The sequence below is a fragment of the Xenopus laevis genome, chromosome 7S (genome assembly GCF_017654675.1).
Source record: "Xenopus laevis strain J_2021 chromosome 7S, Xenopus_laevis_v10.1, whole genome shotgun sequence".
Taxonomy (NCBI): Eukaryota; Metazoa; Chordata; class Amphibia; order Anura; family Pipidae; genus Xenopus; species Xenopus laevis.
The window spans coordinates 61,982,732-62,005,154 of record NC_054384.1 but is presented as its reverse complement, the minus strand read 5'-3'; the positions used below and the strand labels follow the sequence as shown (position 1 = coordinate 62,005,154).

The following is a 22,423-nucleotide window of genomic DNA, read 5'->3' as shown; positions in this document are numbered from 1 at the left end:
CCAATTAAATACCAAGATACTCTCTCTGACATGGCTTCGTTATTAGCAAGTGTAGTTAATGTCTTGTTATTACAGAAACAGAAATAAGCAAATCAATAAAAAATAAGAAATTGTTTAAATGAGCATTGCTGTATTTCAAAGTTTTCTGGATAAATGATATCTGTATTATAGATTCCCGACCTGTAGTTAAAAGATTGGTCTTACTCATCGGGCAGAATAGATAGATGTAGGGTTTCCAGCCATGTGGGTTTCAACTCAGTTTGCAAAGGGCTGTCCTTTCAAAACTTTCTGTCCCATTTAAAAAATTGCAATAACTGAACAGAAATCGAGACAGTTGCTTATAAGTGATGCATTTGACTCCACAACATCATTGTGCCTGCCTCTGATGTCATCATACCCACACCGACATCACTGTTCCATCACCAATGCTATCTGCCCCGTCCCCTTTGTTCGGGTTTAGCCACTGGCAAAAGTGGCAACCCTAAGTCAAACACACAGGCCTCATCCAGCTGGATAACCCTGATATTGAAGAATCAGTACCGAACTGTACTTAGGGTTGTTACCTTTTGACCCGTCTAACTCTGCGCAAGGGACACGACAGGTGGCGGTGTTATGATGTCAGTGGTGGGGCCAATTGCTGCATCAATCATAGGTAGAGTTGCCACCTGCCTGATATTTTACCTGCCTGGTTGGTAAACATTTTGGTTGATCCCCAGTGCCGAATTTACATAGTGGGCGCCCCTAGGCCCCCTGTCGTCCGTCACTCCCATCCCCTTTTTTTATTCGCTTAAATTGTCATCATCGGGACCAGAGCAATGGGGATTGGCTCATGGGAAATTTAAAAAACTATCGTATCTCTTGCACATCCCCAGTGTTTCTGAACCAATGTGGGTGTGGTTGGGCTTCACGCTGCCCCCTAAAATCCTGCTGCCCTAGGCCTGGGCCTTGGTGGCCTTTCCACAAATCCGGGCCTGTTGATCCCAATGTTATTAATAGGGAAAAAAGATAAATATATAGGAAGGCCGGTATTTTGTTCCAGAAAAGTTGGCACTACTTCCTGCTTTTCAGCTCTCTTGGTCTACACTGACTGGTTACCCTGGTTACCAGGCAGTAACCAATCAGAGACTTGAAGGGGGGGCCACATGGGTCATTTCTGTTGCTTTTGAATCTGAGCTGAATGCCGAGGATCAATTGCAAACTCACTGAACAGATATGTAACATGTGGCCCCCCTTCAAGTCGCTGACTAGCTCAGAGTAGTGTTCTGGCTATTATGTTAGACATCCAGTCACTCCAGCCTTTATACATTACATTTTTGGCTAACTAACTATATTAGAAACATTTTTCAATTTGCACAGCCTATCTGTTTATCAGTGTTTATTTTCATAATCAACTGTTCCTTTAGGATGCAACAATATTTAGCGCTCAGCAGTTCCTATGATTTATTTTCATTGTTTCTGGTAGGAACTTCAAGGATCTGCATTTGACAAGTCCGGTTGCTTTGTGTCGCTGTATAGCACGGCCGCTTCCAATGAGAAAGCAGCAATTGCACTGACAGGCCTCTGCAGCAAGAGTCATACATTTGTTTTAAGAATGACAGCAGACGTAAACGTGCACGTAGTAAATATGATAAAAACGCTCCTCCCGGACTCCAGGGGGTGCACTCCTCAACAGAATCGCGCCTTGCTGGAACGGACACGTCACTGCTTGTGGCTCAACCTAATATGCTCTGGAAACACACTATGTCCTGACAGTACACTGGAAGACCGAGCCTGTATGTGCGCCCGCCGTAACCAATGGGCTAATGCCCCTTATCCTTCCTTCTAGCCAGCCCTTTTTGTTTCGACCAATAGTAACACGGCAAGTACGACCAGGAAGTGAATATCGCCAATCAGCTTCGGCGAGCCGACTCGAAGGTGGGGCTGTAGCGGCGCCAGGTTAGGGTGAGAAAGTGTGGGGAGTTTGATGGGGAGAGCAGTGGAAGAGGAGCGGCTGCCAGGTAAGACAAAAAGAAATCGCTGGGTTTTGAATGAACAACTAGTAATGCACGAAACGCGAGGTTTAGCGGCTAGTTCCACCTGGTTTGCTTGACTGTGGGAGAGAGGACAGTGGCACCACATGATAGAGACATGAGCAGAGTACAACTTCCCTTCATCTATGTAATATAGTGCAGTGATTTATAAGTGACATAGCATCATCATTTCTCTCCTGGTTCTTTATGTGTGTGACTTGCTGCTGCCCTGATTCCTCCCTGCTCTGTTCTGTACAACTGCCAGTGCATTTTCTTTCCATTAAATGTCAGAGCTAGGGCCCAGTACTTTCCTGCTCTTCTACCTCATCATGACATGTATTGTTATATGAACTCAGTATTATCGATGCTATAAAATGGCAGAAACAAGCAGATGCCCTGATAAATCAGAAATACCTTCAGCCTATCATGACACTTCTACATGCTCCTGCTAAGGATATCTGTGCTTCACGTTCTACATTAGAATATTGCCCTAAATTGCTCAAAATCTGTGCACACTGACATGGTATTATTAGGACACTGGGGATCAGTTAGTTTGGCAATAATACATGTGTATCTAATACTTGCATGCACGCTTACCTGTGTGTATAACATGACCTCACATTCTTTTTCAGAAGCTCATTGGGATGAATTGTGATGCTGGTACTCATGGCTTGCAGTAGTTCTATTTAATAACTGATGACCTACCACAGAAAACTGGTCATTGCTCTGAACGTACTTAGGTCTGGAACACTTTATAACATTTTGGGGATTATTTACTAAACCCCGTTCGGGCTTTTTGGGGCAAAACCCAAAGTTTTCCAGATTTATTGAAGCTCAATGCTGCAAAAAGTCTGAATCCAAAAATCCACCCATCTCAGAACTGCCAAGGTTGTATATTAGTCAATGGGAGAGGTCCTTAACCTATTTGGAAGGTTCTATGGTCTGTGCTGGAATTAGGCCGACTTTTTCAGGCAAAAATCGGAAAAATTCTGGCATTCGTCGTATTCGGGAAAAATATGATTCAGGTTTTCACTTAATTGTATTGAGTTTTTCCCCGATTCAATAAAATCATGCTTTTATAATAATAAATAAGGACAAATCGTGAATTTTAGTTTGGTTGGATTTTTTCAGAAAAATTCAGATTTTAATAAAAAAAAAAAAACCTTTAAGTGTCTATCTGGCAGATTTCTAGTATAAGGTCACAAAGGAATATTGGAAGGAATCTCAAATTAGGCAACATTATAGGTTTAGCCTCTTAAGAGTATTCTGCAGTACTTTGCTGTTATTGACATCAAGAGGATTATTGAGCCAAAGTAGTCTTTTACCAACAATGAACAGTTTTAGGTTTTAAAAACAAAATGTTTCACTTTCTCTCCCTCTCATACAAGGTCTGTAAGTGGAGTTGCAGCCTTCTAAACTGTTATTTGCTACATTTCTCTGCAGATTAGATAAACTCTGGAAAGCTAGCGGAGCAAGTTTAAAACAGCTTAAATTGTTTCTGCTGATCAGTGTTGCACCTTATGTTGTACATTGTAACATTTTTGAAAACAAGCAGTCTGGTTTGCTGAGTTGCTACTGGGAAAGGGAAATTAAAAAAAAAACAAAAAAACATTTTTAACCTGTAACCAAAAATTACTGGAAAAAATCTTGTACCTTTACCTCCTGTTTAATTAAATAAGAGCGACGGACAGCGATCTTGGGCGCTTTTCAGCCTCTCGTGTCAGGTAACATGACAGGATTGGCAGTGTTTGCAGATAGAACATGGATGAAAGATAAAGGACAAAAAAAAAGTGTGCTACGGTATAGTAAAATTGCGTTGCCTGCACCAGACACAGAGGGCTACCAGAGAAACTACTTGGCACATGTAAGTGACCTTTACTATGCCAGCAGGACAGTTATGGTGTATTAAGTGTGTAAAATTCCACAAGCGGCACAAATGCATGATGCTGTGGGGGTACACACAAATAAATATGCTGCAGGGACCTATATATATATATATATATATATATATATATATATATATATATATATATATATATATATATATATATATATATATATATATATATATATATATATATATATATATATATTTTAATTGTAATTGATATAAATATGCACTCAGCCTGTGGAGGGAGATTAATGGTTCTTTTTCACAAATAGATTTTTATTATTTTGCCTTATAGTTCCTTAAACCTTTTTTCTATTACAAATAATACAAGAGCATGCTGTTTGTACATTGAAAATATGATACTCATTGGTGGGATTAGCCCATAAGATCAGTGGGTTGATTGAAGCCAGAATAAGTGACAAACCATTAACTGTAGAGACAGAAAAAAATAATGAGCAATATTTGTCAAACTTTTTGGTTTTTTTTACCCTTGGTTCCACTTGCTGGTGACAAGTGAGGACATGCTTTTTCCATTGAACAGACAAAGTCTGGAAAATGTACAGGCATTTGAAATACACAGGCATTTGAGTTACTTTTTTGTAGATTTTATGATGTGCTGCATTTAAGTGTAAAATATGTGTTAGAATTTAGTGGGTTTTTTTCAACTGTGACCACTTTAAGATTTTCAATTTTTTTTTTTTTTGTTCAAAACTCACAAATTCAAATTTAAAACCACCAACTTGAATTTGAATTCAAATGTGAAATTTATAATAACTGGACCCTGGAAACAGTTCTGATTCAACTATTCTCCACCTAAAACCTGCCAAGTTCATGTAGAAGTCAATGGCAGAGGTCCCTTGAACTATTTAAAAATGTTAATAGTAGTGATGAGCCAAATATTTGCCAAGTTTCACTTAGAAAACAACACCCCATAGACTGCAATGGGAGAAAAAAAATATTACACATGGAAAAACATGTTTCTGACGTGCAAAAGTCTTCCAGTCCCTGATATATGGGTGACCTGATTAAAATGATTTTAGCGCATAACGCTAGTTTCTCATGTTATATTCACAGGCTTTATCAGGGCACTGATCTTTTGGCTAGACTATTTAAGGGGTAAAATGCATGTCCAAGTGATGAAAAGGAGCCTAACCACTTATACTAACAATCAGCAGGGGAGGACAATCTGTTTTCCCGTCTAAGGTCCATTTATTAATACATTTCATGACATTGGTGGTTTTAGAGTTTGTATGTTTAGTTGTGGTTTCAAAAACCACTAAAATCACTAAAATTCGACCTTTAATAAATAGGCCTCCATGTATCAACTACAGTTGAATTTATTTTTTAAACTGACTACCATAAAAATCAGGGAAGGCCTCTTGCATACTGAACATTATTCTCTTATCCAGTCAGCCTAAATTCATGTCCTAGTGATTTTAAAGCCTTTTAAAACCCCTAGGCCTCCTTCAGAGGCTTCACTTCCACTTCCCAAACTGCACCACAGCAGATTTACCAATAGTGCCTTGGGCTGCATTACATTTTTATAGTTACAGTCCAACTGATCCGCGCTCACATATTGGCTCGTAATATTTCATGCATGGCATATGTAATAATTATATATAACTTATGTTTTCAGATATCTGCTAGGTGACAGCTTTCTCCATATCATATATAATTTTTACTCAGTTCTGTTTTTGAGTGCATTTTATTTTGTATTCTTTACAGGTTTCTAGTGTTGCGTGTCCATTCCATTCATGTAAAAATGACTAAATTAGGATTTTTGCGTCTGTCCTATGAGAAGCAGGACACTCTCCTCAAGCTCCTCATTCTGTCTATGGCAGCAATTCTCTGTGAGTATAACATCAACATGGACATCATACCCCGCATTTTTTTTCTTTTAGTGTCATCTCTACAACCATAGAAGCAGGTCTTGACTGAGATTCAAAATAGGCCCTGGCATTTCAGCTACACAGAGGCCCAAACAGCACCTCACCAGCCCACTAAATAGTGCCTGTCTATGGCAACTTACAGCAGCCCCTCTGGCATTTGCTAGAACCTACAGATTGCCAGTCCGGACCTGCATAGAAGGTTTTTAAACCTATACAGCATCTCCACAACTTTTGTTTTCTGGATATTCCTTGAGTAGCACAGTTGTACCATGCAGTAGATTTATGAGTGATCCACATTTGCTGCTTGTGTATATTTAGAAGTACAGTTTGTTGGTAATTTTTGTTGGCAGGACTGAGAAGTGTCCACAACCAGGGCTTCTTTAAAGAAGTTTTATTGTCATAACTTGTGGGCATCTGTAAGTGAAATTTTATATATTCCAGGGAATGTAGCATCAGGGTTTTTATGTAACACTGGCGTAAACATCAAAAAAATTTGTTAAAATGCAGGAAAATTTTTACATTTTTCACAAAAAAGTAACATTCACAGTTTTTAAGGAAAATGGGTCAAAATGATGGTGTAAAATGCAAGAAAACTCAACTTAAAGTCTGGAAAATGGTTGCATTGAAATTTATTAGAGCAGGAAGAGATTGCAAAAAACAAAAACCTGAAATGTAAAATGGGGGCTTGACTGTACAATAGCAGTCATTACAACCGCATATACCCTAAAGCAGTACACTCTAATTTTCCACTGCTAATGTAAATGTCTCCTCAAGGCCACACATGGGTTGATGGTATACATGGCTTTCAATGTATTCTTGTGTATAAACACTCCTTTAATACTTTCACTCCTCCTTTTTTTACAGTTAGGCTTTATTTAAACTATGTAAAGTAATTTTGTCTGCCATGAATATCTCTTTGTACCTTTTTTTCTTGCAAACTCAATGTGGCTTGAAGTTGTTGCTTTTCTCATTATGTGATATGCCTCCTCTCTGCTCATTTCAGCCTTCTCTACCAGATTGTTCTCTGTTTTGAGATTTGAAAGTGTCATCCATGAGTTTGATCCGTAAGTAGCAATTCTAAATGCATGAAGATGGTTATATTTTCGCCTGCTTTGGTTTTCATTCAAAATGCCTATAGATGCAAAATTATATTTCTTTCCTATTTAATTATGGATTAGTAACTACGAATCCTTTTTCCTTCTTTGTTAGCATTTAGTTTTTAAATAAAGTTTTTACAAAAAATTAATAATCTGCATTTTTTTAATGTAGTTTCTCTTGTCTTTTCTGCTAGGTATTTCAACTATCGGACAACAAGGTTTCTTACAGAGGAAGGATTTTATAATTTCCATAACTGGTTTGATGACCGAGCATGGTATCCTCTAGGAAGAATTATAGGGGGGACAATCTATCCAGGTATGTTTAGAAAATTTGCATAGAATCATGCCAGAATTTATGAAACAATAGAAATAAACAATTTTGACAACCATTCTGTTCATTCTGTTTTAGCTCAAGTTTTTTTTGTCCTAATACAAAGCAGATCTCTGCGATTAGCTTCTTGCCTTTAAAGCAATGTTAAGGGGTAACTAAAAACTTGGGATGCCCTAAATCCGCTATTTGGGATTTGGGTGAATCCCTGAATCCTTGTTGAAAGATTCAGCCGAATTCCGAACCGAATCCTAATTTGCTTTAGGGGCAGGAAAGCAAAAAGTGGAAAAAATTCTTCTTTTGTGACGAAAAGTTCCCTACCTGTCCCTAATTTACATATGCAAATTAGGATTCCAATTCGGTTCGGCCAGGCACAAAGATTCGGCCGAATCCCGAACTGAATCCTGGATTCGGTGCATCCCTACTAAAAACCAAACAAAGTTTATTTCAGTGAATGTGATGTAAATTCTGCTTACACGTGACATCATTTATGTCCACAATGTGCTAGAACATGTCTTGATGCCTCTCGCGTCTCCAGCTCTGCCGCAAGATTTACTAAGCAAGTTTCCCGTGGTGGCTGGGAGATTGTTTTTAATTTTTCATACAAAAAATTTAATCTTTGCTATAAGTAATGCCCTCCCAAAACTGCCTCTGTAGGCAGAGGCCCTTGGTGTCTATATATAAATACAATTCTGGACAAGAAGACTGAACTTTTAAAATTAAAGGTGGGAAAAAACATGTTTAGAACTCTGGTTATTAAACTGTGTTTTACTGTTTTTAGTTTTTAACTTTATTCTTCCTTCTCTTTTCTTCAGGTCTGATGATAACGTCTGCAGCATTTTACCATATTCTGCACTTTTTCCACATCACTATTGACATTCGAAATGTTTGTGTGTTCCTTGCTCCGCTCTTCTCATCTTTCACCACTATAGTCACTTACAACCTGACAAAAGAGCTGAAAGTAAGGCTATTGTTTTTAGCTGAATTGCTTAAAGGGATACTGTCATGGGAAAAAAATTTTTTTCAAAATGAATCAGTTAATAGTGCTGCTCCAGCATAATTCTGCACTGAAATCCATTTCTCAAAAGAGCAAACATATTTTTTTATATTCAATTTTGAAATCTGACATGGGGCTAGACATTTTGTCAATTTCCCAGCTGCCCCATGTCATGTGACTTGTGCTCTGATAAACTTCAATCACTCTTTACTGCTGTACTGCAAGTTGGAGTGATATCACCCCCTCCCTCCCCCCCCTCCCAGCAGCCAAACAAAAGAACAATGGGAAGGTAACCAGATAGCAGCTGCCTGGTAGATCTAAGAACAACACTCAATAGTAAAAACCCATGTCTCACTGGGACACATTCAGTTACATTGAGAAGGAAAAACAGCAGCCTGCCAGAAAGCATTTCTCTCCTGAAGTGCAGGCACAAGTCACATGACATGGGGCAGCTGGGAAATTGACAAAATGTCTAGCCCCATGTCAGATTTCAAAATTGAATATAAAAAAATCTGTTTGCTCTTTTGAGAAATGGATTTCAGTGCAGAATTCTGCTGGAGCAGAACTATTAACTGATTCATTTTGAAAATTTTTTTTTTCCCATGACAGTATCCCTTTAATATTCAGTTGTTTTCTTTGCTTTAAATACTATACCCTGAGTGTAGTCATCACAGAAATTATAACCGTATCAAGCCACTATTCTACTTAATTTGTGTCTCAATTTTTTTTTTTTTTTTTTTTGTAACTCGATATCTGTTTAGCATAAGTGTGTGTATGTGTTATTTGTTTTCTAAATGTCTTTTGTGGCTTATATTCTGATATTAGTGCTAGGTTTTATGTTTTTAATACTTAGAAATGGTGCACACTTGGTGCAGTGGAACAAGGGACAATTTTTGGAACTTTGCCTGCCATATCTTGAAGCCTAGTATCTGGGGCAAAATGCTAGAAATCATCCACTTATTGCCTTCTGTGTGAAGAAACACACACTTTGTTTTTGTGTAGCAAGTGCAGACATAGATATTTTTGTTGGAAATAGGTGCTAAATTATAAATCATGATTATTGTGAATTTCCAGAAACTAGTGGTGGAAAGAAGACTGCTGACATTGTTATAGAAAAGTCTTCTTGTGAATTTTCATGTTAAAGATAGTTCATTTAGTTGGGCTTATGTAATATAGGCAGATAAACATTATCTAAACTTCCAGTAATTTTTTTATACAAATATACCTGATTCCATAGATTAAAGGGAAACAAGCTATTTCCCCAAATCCCTTATGATGAAAGTGTAACGTATCAGAGGTAGAATATCTATTGATGTCATTAAATAGTGCGGAAATGTGCATAAGCCCTTAAACTGACGAATGAAATGTGTCTGCCCTAAGTGAGCCTAATGCTGTACTCTTCCTCAGGATGCTGGTGCAGGCCTATTGGCAGCAGCAATGATAGCAGTGGTGCCTGGCTATATTTCACGTTCTGTGGCTGGATCCTATGATAATGAAGGTAAGTAAAGTTTGGTGTACTTCGAAGGAAACATCAAAATCATGGGTAAAGGAGTTCTTTTATTGATTTATCACAATGTTGCAGACTGCATTTATTGAAGCAGTCCTAGAAAGTTAATGGAGAGTTGCATTAGCAAATGAGGGTCTTGTACCCTTAAAGGAGAGAAGAAAAGGCTTTGTACACTTGGGTGTGCCAAATGTTAGGCACCCCCAAATGATTTTATTAACTTACCTGAAAACCCTGGGCCTGTGCTCCTATCAGCAGAAAACTGCACCGGCCCGGGGTTATACCAGTGAGCACCACGGAGCATTCCTTTTCCGTCTTACTCTTTCCTTCACGTGGGCAGTAGACCGAAAAGCCAAACTTTAACTGAAAAGTTGCCTATTTCGTTCAACTGCGCATGCGCATGCGTTTGCCCCGGGAAATTTGAAGAAAGAAGACGCCGGAAGAGGATCGCTCTGTGGTGCTCACTGGTATAACCCTGGGCCGGTGCAGTTTTCTGCTGATAGGAGAACCGGCCCGGGGTTTCAGGTAAGTCAATACAATCACTTGGGGGTGCCTAACATTTGGCATCCCCAAGTGTACGAAGCCTTTCCTTCTCCTTTAAAAGGCCCAGAAAAGAGCCTTCAGTATTTTACAGCAGTAATTCTGGCCAAATCCATTTTCCTAATCTTAGAGCTGAGGGCTAGTGATTCTCAAACAATGGGTCTGGCACGCCGGTGACAGTCCTGCAGAAGTGGTTGTGGGGCTCAATCTAAAGGCTAGTTAGGGTGAGATCTGAGGAGAATTTGCTCTCATTGACACCTGAAAGTTCAACGATGCGACACAATCCGACAATAGAATTACTTACCTTATTTCCATCGCATCCAACGCAGCCTGCGTTTTTGCGCAATGGATCGCGGCGAAATCGTCTGTTTTCACAACCAAAGAGGGTAATGTGAAAAGGCTCGATATCTAAAGGGGAACCTAAACTTAAAGGGGTTGTTTACCTTCAGAAATCTTTTTACAGTTCAGTTGTTGTCAGAGAGTACACCAAAAAAAAAAATTAATTGCCTACTGAAAAAATTAAATCTTAAAAGAAAAAACAAGAAGTGTATGTTTAATTAGGATTCCATGGAAGATATCAATCCTGTGTGGGAATTTTGGATGATAAGTTACCATACCTGTATTCCCTTTAAATTACTAATGTTTACCAAGCAAGTGAAGTTTTGTATTTTTGTGTGCTTTTACCAATGATACTGATGTCCGCCTTTATTTCATACTGCTTTCAGGTATTGCCATTTTCTGTATGCTTCTAACTTACTACATGTGGATTAAGGCAGTAAAGACTGGTTCAATCTATTGGGCAGCCTTGTGTGCTCTAGCATATTTCTATATGGTGAGTGCAAGTATATACACTAGTTGTTCAAATCTTGGCAAAACTTTTTCTGCAGTACAGGAAATACCTAACCAGGGGGAGCTAGAACAGCAATAGTTATGTTTTGCAGAATAATAAATACATTTAACTTCATAACTACCACAGGGTACTGCGAGAAATGTAGTTTTATGTTTTATTATGGGCTTAACCTGCTTGTCTGTGTCATTCAACTATTCCCTAAATGTGAATAATACCTTTAGCTAATGTAGACCTGCACATTTTTTATGCAGTTCTGTACCCTGCATTTTTCTCAGGTCCCTAATGAGAAATTGCAGTTTACAGTTATATCCATCTTTGCTCAACATTTATGCAAAACCAATTTTTTTTCTTTATCATAAAGCACTAATAGAAAATGGTTTTGTTTATTCCTAAACACCGCTCCCTCTGCCCCATAAACAGGTTATTTTTCAAATGTAGATAATAAGCTCTGTATAAACAAACCCCTACCCTTTTGTAAGCTGCAACTGCAGACTTTTTAGGCTTTGAGATAAGGAGTTGATTAAGCTACACAAGGTTTATCTGTGGACTGGTAATTTATTTTGCTACTTACTCCATCATAAATAGACTCAACGGAACCAGCAAGTGATATACCACAAAGTGTCACAGCTAGTTGTAGAAAGTAGAGCTGCCAGTCCACTATAAGCCATAGATTCCTTTTTAATATATTTTTTAAAAAATGTTAACCATAGGCAAAAAGTATGTTCAGCATAAACCCTATTCTTTGAGCTCATGTAAACTCTATGGGGCAGGGACCTCCATCCTTTTTTTCTCCTTGACAATAAGCACTTAATATGTATTGTAACTATACTTTATATTTGTGTATTGTATTTTTGTACTTATTATTACAATGACCCCCTGTTTGTTCTACTAATTTATTCTTCTGCTGTATAGTGCTTTGCCCTCAAGGAGCACTATGCAAATAAAATATACATACATACATACATACATACATACATACATACATACATACATACATACATACATACTGAAAAGGTGATAAACTGCCCCTTTTACCTCCTCTTTTACCTACATGCAGTGCTGTTATGAGGTTTTATAGACTGCCACACATGAAGAACTTGTTATATTCTGTTGTTGTCTCTGTATTTGTAACTGTTAACTTCTAGAATGGCTTTCCTTACTTCATAGATTAGTCATTTATTCTTGTTGTTATTAAATCTAGGTCTCTTCATGGGGAGGTTATGTGTTTCTGATCAATCTTATACCACTTCATGTTCTGGTTTTAATGCTGACCGGAAGATTTTCTCATCGAATTTATGTGGCTTACTGCACGGTTTACTGTTTGGGCACCATCCTCTCCATGCAGATCTCTTTTGTTGGATTTCAGGTAACCATTCTCTTTCAGAAAAACAAAAACAACCCTGTTGCAGAAATATAATTATTATAAATTATAGATACAGTATCACCAATTCATTTTAGCTTCTGCTTTAGACATTAATGGTACTTAAGGAGCCACAGGAGAGAATAAAATACAGTAAATATGGTCTAGAATATTAGGTTGTCTGTAATATAAGCTGATGCTACAGGGCTGATTATTAAATCTGATGCTAGTTGAACTGGTTTCTGTGCTGCTATGTAGTAATTATCTGTATTCATTTACTAATCTGCCTTATATTGTGACATTTCTATTCTATGTGTACTGTATATTGTGAGTGTATATTGTGAGTGGATCCCTAAGATCAGTAAGTGACCGCAGCACAGAGCATGTGCAGAAAAGAAGATGGGGAGCTACTGGGGCATTTTTGTAGACACAGATCTTTACTGCTAAAGGGTTGTAGTTGCCTTGGGCTGGTAAAGGAGCACAAAACACAATGTGCAACATTTCTAGTCTACTTCTTTAGTTTAACTTTCCTTGTCCTTTAACATCTGAAGGAGGTAGTAGAAACCAATTTAGATTACTTATGTCTACTACCTTTGAAAGCTGAAATATGATATAATTGCAACAAATGTGTTTCAATATGGGGTGTGACTCAATTTAGACTGCTGTCAATAAATGTCAGAATGAGTGTGTAAGGTACCTTCACAATATGCATATGAAGTCTGAGAATTTTGCCAGTACTATTGTGCCCTTTTTACATCCTATTTGATACATTATTTAGACACTCTAATCACGCCGTCAACAGTATGTTTTAGTCTAATATAGCAGAGCTTACAATAAAGTGTGTGGCTTTAGCTCCGAAAGAAACATGTAACACATAATGAAACCAAAATGAACCCATATTGGAGGCAAAACAATATTGGGTATGGAAAGACCCCCTTATGCCCCAGGTCCTGAGCATCCTGTATAACAGGTAGCATGCCCGTAATACTTCAGACACCATTTAAATCAATATCTATTACCATTTTCATTAGTCCTTTGCTATAATTGGTACCTGCGTTTTTCTTCACAGCCTGTCTTGTCATCTGAGCACATGGCTGCCTTGGGGGTTTTTGGCCTGTGTCAGATCCATGCATTTGTAGACTACCTACGAAGCAAGCTCAACCCACAGCAATTTGAAATTCTTTTCAGAAGCGTGATTTCTCTCGTTGGGTTTGTTCTTCTCACAGTTGGCGCTGTCCTTATGCTGACAGGTATGTTTAAGCAATTAAAAGTCACTACACACAATGCCTTCTATCCTGTTGTTTTATTTGGTACTTTGCTTTGATACGTTCCTATGTTTACTAATGGCAAAGTTGTGTTTTTTTTTTAATGAAACTGTTGGCTTATTTAATGTCTTACTTACATATTGTTTTGTTAAATTAGACTTTCATACTTTAACCTGCAAGGGCCAACTCTGCAAGTTATTTTGCTGCATTTTTTATTGAAATATTGCTTTCTCTACAAGGCAAAATATCCCCCTGGACTGGTCGTTTCTATTCCCTTCTGGATCCTTCTTATGCAAAGAATAATATTCCCATCATTGCTTCTGTATCTGAGCATCAACCCACAACATGGTCGTCTTATTATTTTGATTTGCAGTTACTTGTCTTCATGTTTCCAGGTTGGTTGTGACTTTGTCACCCTTAATCTTGCTCTTTTATATTTTAGTTTATATTTTATTTAAAATACAAAATATTATTAGCAGAGCATCTGACATGAGTCTGACTATTTTCTGTCCAGTTAAAAAATCTGGTTTAGTGAGGACTGCAGTGGGCCATTGAAGTGGTCCTTTTCTGACCATCCACAAAAATTTGTTGATCTTTAAAGAAAGGCAAAAAGAAAGAAGGCAAAGTTATATCCTGCAATAATATAACAGATAATATGAGAACTAAATACATATATTTGAATCCATTCTTTGGCCTTAACACTAAAGTTCTGTTTTACTTTCCCGAGTCAGGTAAATGGAGGGCAAATGTTTATTTTTCCTAAATGATTGGATTGTATTGTTCAGATCCATAGTAATCACAATCGTTGAAGGTACACTTTTTATATGAAGAATTACTCTTACTGTAAATGTGATAGTTTTAAACTAACTTTTTTTTCTTTTCTTTGTAATACAGTTGGTCTGTATTACTGCTTCAGTAATCTATCTGATGCCAGAATTTTTATCATCATGTATGGAGTGACCAGTATGTACTTCTCTGCAGTGATGGTAAGATATTAATTCAGGAAATGTAACCCTAAAAAAAGTGCCTTTATTCAAACGCAGAAAAGATCTTTCACAACTATTAGTTGAGGTCTGACTGATGTCAGAACAACAAACAAAATTTTAAGAGAAAGAAAAAGAAACCCCACCAATAGTTATGATTCTAAAGTTATCAGAAAAATTCTAAAAGGTGATGCACCCTACTTGTTTAATAACAATAATTCCTAAAAAATTGTAATAAGATTTCAAAGTGCCAGTGCCGCTATAAATTCATCCATAAATAGAAAAATTCATTATTTAAGTAAAGTGCAGTGCAATAATTTAGAATATTAGACCCAAGAAAATAAATTAATTGATTTAAAAAAAATAAAAAATTGTTAAAAATGACCAAACATGGTAGTGGGTTAAAAATTGTAGTCACAATCCAAAGAATTAGATGGTAGAAATTGGAAAGAATAGATGGTGGAGTTGTCCCGTAAACTAGCTACCTGATTTTTTCTAGAGCCTGGGACACCACAAAGATAAGGCAGGACAGGGTAACCGGGGCTGTGGCCTTGGTATTTAACTTGCAATTAATAGTCGGCTGGGTTCTTTCAACGGAAGTGGGGGCAAGAAATTTTTGGGTCAAATCCTCCTCTACCCTATACAACCTCTTATAATCTTCCTTCTATTCTAAGGGGCCGACGGTTTGTGGCTTTTTAGGGTTACCTAGCCTCTTGTAAACATCTAGGGCAAGTTAAATACCAAGGCCACAGCCCCGGTTACCCTGTCCTGCCTTATCTTTGTGGTGTCCCAGGCTCTAGAAAAAATCAGGTAGCTAGTTTACGGGACAACTCCACCATCTATTCTTTCCAATTCCATCTAATTCTTTGGATTGTGACTACAATTTTTAACCCACTACCATGTTTGGTCATTTTTAACAATTTTTTTTTTTTTTTTAAATCAATTAATTTATATTCTTGGGTCTAATATTCTAAATTATTGCACTGCACTTTACTTAAATAATGAATTTTTCTATTTATGGATGAATTTATAGCGGCACTGGCACTTTAAAATCTTATTACAATTTTTTAGGAATTATTGTTATTAAACAAGTAGGGTGCATCACCTTTTAGAATTTTTCTGATAACTTTAGAATCATAACTATTGGTGGGGTTTATTTTTCTTTCTCTTAAAAAGATATTTATTCAGTTGAGCACTATTAATAGCTGTGATAAAATGAGTAGGAAGTGTAGTTTGTTGTTATACACACATTTTTCTGCATGGTATAAAAATGCATTTAATTTAAGAACAGAACATCTAAATGGATTGGTAGACACGGTGTACCACTGAAACTGAGAGGAGGTGAGAATAGGTCCTTGACAGCAAGAAATACTATTTATAAATAAGAGATTTTTTTTTCAACCCCTAATCAGGTGCGTCTGATGCTGGTTCTTGCCCCCGTCATGTGTATTCTTTCTGGCATTGGGGTTTCTCAGGTATTAGCCACTTACATGAAGAATCTTGACATTAGCCGTCCTGATAAAAAAACAAAAAAGCAGCAGGATTCTACATATCCCATCAAAAATGAAGTAAGTAATAAGAAAAGTTATAACAGTTTCTAATGGAAAGTAATTTAGTTTTTCCATCAAATGCAGGCCTCCATTTTAGGAATGCTATGTTATTCTTATTTATTTATACAGTATATGATCACCAGGTATTTACATAAATTAACTCTCTTAGCTCTGATGCTAAACACTCACTTGATTTTCAGTAAAAGTCATTGATTGTTGACTTAATAGTATTTCATGTCAGCCCATTATATTTTTTTAATTCCTTTATAGCGCCAACATTCGAGTAGCTTATTGTTTATGGCAAGAACCTACTCTGCTTTGTCACCCGCATGAAATCTTTCCCTTTGGTGACAAAGTGCCTGAAAATACTGGCACCTCCTGATTCATTGGAATCACTGCATATAAAACAAAAACACTTTACATGCGGAGATCTGCATAATCGTGCAAAAATGCTGCCGTCTACATTTTTGCATGAAAAGTAATGCAGCTGATTTTATAGTATGTTATAATAAAGAAATTCATTGATGCATTGTATACTCATACTGTAGGTTGATCTTGTGTTTAAACTGAGAAGCAAATGGGTTAATTCTAAATAAAGCATGTCAGACTCCTTTTAAAGCCTTTTTGTTTAGATAATGTTAAAACCTGATGAATTGAGATTAAAATGTTGATGGATTTGCCCATTCTTGTACTAATAATCTCTCCTTTTCCTCTTGGATAGGTTGCCAGTGGCATGATCCTGGTCATGGCTTTCTTTTTGGTTACTTATACATTCCATTCTACATGGGTGACAAGTGAAGCTTACTCATCTCCCTCTATTGTTCTGTCAGCCCGTGGTGGAGATGGTAGCAGGATCATCTTTGATGATTTTAGGGAGGCTTATTATTGGCTCAGACACAATACCCCTGAGGTAAATTTTTTATTATGTTGAACTGTTTCCATTGCCCGTGACATTATAAACAAAGGCGGTGTCATTAACTTGAATTAACACACTTTTTTTTTTTTTTTTTAGGATGCAAAAGTAATGTCATGGTGGGATTATGGTTACCAGATAACAGCAATGGCCAATCGAACAATCCTCGTTGATAACAATACTTGGAATAACACACATATTTCCAGAGTAGGCCAGGTAAAACCACGGGCTTCACTTATAGCAAGATAAAATGTAGTTGTAATTTGAATATCTAGCTAAAACAATTAAACATTGCTTCTCTTTTTAATATAGCAATGTTTGTCTATGTATTGTTACATCTTTCCCCTGTACAGTTCATGCTTGTAATCCACTTGGATCTGTAGTCTGGTGTGAATGACAGCATCAAAGGTTACTCCCTCTAAAGATGCCAAAAATTTGTATTATGTATGGAATCCTTACATCTTTATAATCTCTTGCACTCCAAACCCTACCAGAAGTAAAATAATTCATGCAGGCAGAATTCTGTTGCTCAAAAATACCTGCACTTTTGCCAGCTAGTAATTAAAGGTGAATTATCAGAAAAACAAACGGTTATTTTAAGCTTCATGTCATGGAAATAGAAAACTTTCAAAATATGATAAATTTCAAAAATCTATACCATGTCTGAATCCATTTATAACCCATTCTCAGTAGTCTGTCTACATGCATCTTTGTAGTGGAGGCAGTTTTTGAAAACCGCTAACAGACATCACCAAGGCAAAGAGAGCACAGACCATCAATTTATTTCTGCTAAATATACTTGATAAATGACTCTGACATACTGTAATTGTACGTCTGCATGTAGAGAGACTGATTATGCTGAAAGAGAGTTTGTGAAGAGTATTTTCAGGAATGGCAGAATTGATCATTTAGAAAGTAAAATTTTTTATGATATGAGTATATTACATATTTTTCATGATTGTGTATTTAAGACAGCTCAACTGACATTTTTAAAAAAGACCGTAATGGAGTTCTTGGAAGAGGATTGCTTTGCCATCAGCAGGGATTTATTCTATGTTACATAACAACAAACAAAGGGACTGTTTATTTTTCAGAAAAAAGTAAAAAATGAATAACTTGGAGGGCATTGTGAGAGATGGTTTTGCTGCATGGAAGCGATTTCTGGCTAATGGTTAATGCAATCTCATGCATGTAGTTAAGGGCCTTCACATAGGCTTGGCAGTAGGCATTTAATGAAAAATATTGGCAGGCTGCTTAGAAAGGCTTGCGTATGAACTGCTGTTAGGGTATCGAAAGCTAAAAAGGGTTTGGTTGCTATAAGTTACTGTATTGGGGACGAATAATGTGTCACATGGTAGTTTGAATCAAACTGCAGTTCATTCTGTTATCTCTCTCATTTTAAAGGCAATGGCATCCAGTGAAGAAAAAGCCTATGAGATTATGAGAGAGTTGGATGTTAGTTATGTCCTTGTTATATTTGGGGGCCTCACAGGATATTCATCAGATGGTAAGAAATGTTAAGAACATACATTCGAATCTGTTTTTATAAAGACAATGAGATAATTGTTTGACCACAATAATGTAGTGTATTTTCCGCCAAATTCATGGACACCTTTTTCCATCTTTATGCTGCGTCTTGTTGAAAGCATCCCATTGCCTGTTGTCCTATTTGATTGCAATAATTGTATTATTTATTCAAATGAAGGCAACATTCACCTATGTAAGGCATATAAAACTCTTTTACCACACATTTTCTTTCTACTCTCTGGTTCTGAATCTTGAAATAATTTAGCAGAAGTTCGTTCTCCTCCATGTCTCTTAGTCAGCTGCTATATTGTTTTATTGGTCAGAACCAGCAGTGAAGAGAATTAAAAGGCGCAGATATATTTGCAAACAACTTCTAAACCATTTTAAAGAAGAATTGGAACTTTTGTGGAAGTTGAAAATACTAAAGTTGCTGGCTTGATATTGTTTTAAATGATGGGTTTGCCTGAAAATGTCAATCGTTATATATGACTTTTTTTTTTTTCCTACAAAATTTTGGTATACCAACTTGATTAAAAGGCAAAGCTCTGCACACACTATTATCTTTTGAATTTAAACTTTGTGGGATGCTTTAAATTAACACTTTAGATTTCTAAAGAGACATATAGAAACTTAGAAAAGAACAGTGTATTATAAATAGGCTAGAGGCATTAATAAAAAAAATAAAGTTGCTCTTAAAAATATTTAAACCAAATATATGTATTTAGTTCTCATAGTATCCGTTATATTATTGCAGGGTATAACTTTGCCTGCTTTCTTTTTTCCTTTCTTTAGATATCAACAAATTTTTGTGGATGGTAAGAATAGGAGGCAGCACTGACACTGGTAAACACATCAAAGAACATGATTACTACACTCCTACTGGAGAGTTCCGTGTGGATAGAGAAGGATCCCCCGTTCTGCTCAACTGCCTTATGTACAAGATGTGCTATTATCGCTTTGGTCAAGTCTACACAGAAGCCAGTAAGTGCTACCACTTGCTCATACCTGCAAGCTTGTTCCTCTAATACCCCATTATAAAAATAAACTAGATTTTGGTAGGCAAAATTCTTCCCTATTTATAAATAGGTCATATATGTACAGAGTTGACTGTAGTGAAAACTGCCTAAAGTTACTAATAGTTATGAGCAAATCTGTCCCATTTTTAATCGCTCAAAAATTTGATGAAACGCATTGTCAATGGGCGTCAATTTTTTTATGTTCAACAATTTTTCTTGCTCCAAATGCATTAAAGTCAATGGGCGTATTTTCTATTGGCGACTTTTTTGTCCAAATGCTTTAGTCAATGGGCGTTTTTTCTCTGCAACTTTTTTGCTGCAGTTTTGTATAAAAATTCACTGATGGCGAAATGCGGAATCCATGGCAGGTGAAAAAATTCATCCTATCATTAGCCACTAGTAGTAACAGTTTTTGGCCTAAAATATATATTTGTTTTATTCGGCAATAAAACTTTTGTTTTAGAAACCTGTTTTCCTTTATACGTAGCAGATATTAAAGACTGTACTTCATTAGATTCATGTTAATCACCAGTTTTATAATGACAATGATTTCTAAATTAACTGTTGTATCTTTGTTTTATTCATTTATTTTTTTATCGTTTCAGAACGCCCTCCGGGTTATGACAGAGTTAGAAATGCCGAAATCGGAAATAAAGATTTTGAGCTTGATGTTCTGGAGGAAGCTTACACCACAGAGCACTGGCTGGTCAGAATATATAAAGTATGTATTTCCATAGACTGCACTTCTTCATGGCATACCCTTATTGCTAATTTTCCGTTCCCTTGTAAGGAAAGGATACAGATTTTCTCAAAGGTATTCTGTGTTTCGAAAGGCAACCAAAGACCAAATTTACCTGCATCAAGGGGAAAATCATTGTCCCGTATGTGTGTATAGCACTGGGAACTTTACCCCTAAATGCATTAATAACAATGAGAGCCAACAATTTCTGACATCACAGACCCCCTTAACCCTTCCAATAAGAAGATTTCAGCACTGTAGAGATCAAAATGAAGTCCGAAATTGTCTGCATTGCTTAGGGTCAGATGTATCAAGGGTCGAATATCAGGGTTAATTAACCCTCGATATTCGACTGGCGAATCAAAATCCTTTGACATCGAAGTCGAAAGATTTTGCGCAATTCGATCGAACGATCGAAGGAATAATCGAACGATTTGAAGGATTATCCTTCGATCAGAAACTTGGAAAGCCTATGGGGACCTTCCCCATAGGCTAACATTGGCCTCGGTAGGTTTTAGGTGGCGAACTAGGAGGTCGAAGAAATTTTTAAAGAGACAGTACTTTGATTATCAAATGGTCGAATAGTGAAATGATTTTTAGTTTAAATCGTTTGATTCGAAGGCGAAGGTTAAAGTAGCCAATTTGATGGTCAAAGTAGCCAATTCGATGGTCGAAGTAGCCAAAAAAAACATTCGAAAATCAAACTATTTTTCCTCTATTCCTTCACTTGAACTTAGTGAATGGGCCCTTTAATGTGCGTAGATACCTAGTTGTAGACATGAGAATAGCACCTAAGCAGAAGAAGCCTTGTTTTGCTATTATGTAACATGGGTCATATTGATAGTACATTGAGTAGGAAAAACAATAGCTTATCTTAAAGTAGTTAATGTAGTGTTTCTAAAAGCTCAAATCAGACACAATGCAGATGGCTGCCTATAAACCAATATTACAGCTTAAATACAGTTGTTGGTTAAAGAATAACATTTTAAATGGTAGAGTTAAATATTTGCAATGTAAGCAGTGAAATTTAGAACTAAAATACCATAAAAAGCATAACAGATTCCCTTTAAAAGATATAGGGACACTACATTCAACAACTATTTCTAAACCATGCGATTTGACATTCCTTTTCTTCTTTCTGTTTGCTATAGGTAAAAGACCTGGATAATCGAGGGTTATCAAGAACATAATTTTTTTGCCTTCGGCTTTAATACAAACAGCACTGAAAGAGCCTTCACCTGTGAACCAGAAGATTTTTTTATACTGTTTCTATTGACGGAAAGAAAGAGAACTGTTTTGGCTGTAGCGTCACATTGGTTGCTGTCGATGTTGGGTGGAGTGCTTTTTATGAATATGAATGCTACCAAAATGATTGATTTTTTTTCTGTTGTTCTGACTTTACTGTGGTCGATTAAAGATGGGAAACAAACTCTACTATGACTACTGGGTTTTTTTTTGTTTTTGTTTTTTGCAGCTTTTGGTACAAAATGTATAATCATATCTATCTCTCTGACTCATAAATTTGAAGGTGTACTGACTTCTAGTTCTGTAGCATTAGACTGGTTTATCTTTTTCAAGAATGATACTTTAGACATAAGCCAGGCATGTCCAAAGTGCAGCCCGGGGGCCAATTGCAGCCCGTTTTTAAATTTACACCGACCCTCAGCCTCCGTCATGAAATTAATAATAATTAGGCCTCCCAGCACAGTGCGTTCAGGAATCCCATAGCCGTTAACATTAAGGCACATTAGTGAAATGATCTGCCACTTGGTCTATACTGCTGCCTGTGTGCTGAAGAAGTTAGCAATAGACACGTACTGGAACATAGTGACGCGCCACTCTTGCATACTTCTTTAGGGCTGAAGGTGTCAATAGACATACTGATGTGCCAGTGCATTAAACTAAAGAAGTATGGCATCACTACGTTCCAGTACGTGTTTATTGCTAACACCTTCAGCACACAGG

General features: G+C 36.9%; 1 protein-coding gene across 2 annotated transcripts; it reads left to right on the top strand.

Moving 5' to 3' along the window:
• The first annotated feature begins 1,691 nt into the window (after positions 1-1,691).
• On the top strand, positions 1,692-21,892 carry stt3a.S (STT3A, subunit of the oligosaccharyltransferase complex (catalytic) S homeolog). 2 transcript variants are annotated; one of them, XM_018227736.2, is made up of 18 exons: positions 1,692-1,997; positions 5,626-5,750; positions 6,793-6,853; positions 7,081-7,202; positions 8,030-8,175; positions 9,619-9,709; positions 10,981-11,087; positions 12,307-12,471; positions 13,535-13,715; positions 13,970-14,125; positions 14,625-14,716; positions 16,126-16,281; positions 16,985-17,173; positions 17,276-17,392; positions 18,581-18,683; positions 19,496-19,684; positions 20,325-20,440; positions 21,610-21,892. In XM_018227736.2, exons 2-18 carry the CDS (start codon positions 5,663-5,665, stop codon positions 21,646-21,648), a joined length of 2,118 nt encoding a protein of 705 aa, XP_018083225.1. In that variant the 5' UTR covers positions 1,692-1,997; positions 5,626-5,662; the 3' UTR covers positions 21,649-21,892. The 2 variants fall into 2 exon arrangements, with proteins under 2 accessions (XP_018083225.1, XP_018083224.1); XM_018227735.2 differs by lacking the exon at positions 1,692-1,997 and adding an exon at positions 2,691-2,749.
• The last annotated feature ends 531 nt before the right edge of the window (positions 21,893-22,423 follow it).

What these genes read in the sequence shown, in the direction of transcription:
- stt3a.S (XM_018227735.2), top strand. Translation starts at nt 2,706, where the DNA reads ATGACCTACCACAGAAAACTGGTCATTGCTCTGAACGTACTTAG. An exon ending in TCAGACACAATACCCCTGAG is followed by an intron (nt 17,174 to 17,275) that starts GTAAATTTTTTA and finishes TTTTTTTTTTAG; the next exon opens with GATGCAAAAGTAATGTCATG. An exon ending in ATATTTCCAGAGTAGGCCAG is followed by an intron (nt 17,393 to 18,580) that starts GTAAAACCACGG and finishes CTCATTTTAAAG; the next exon opens with GCAATGGCATCCAGTGAAGA.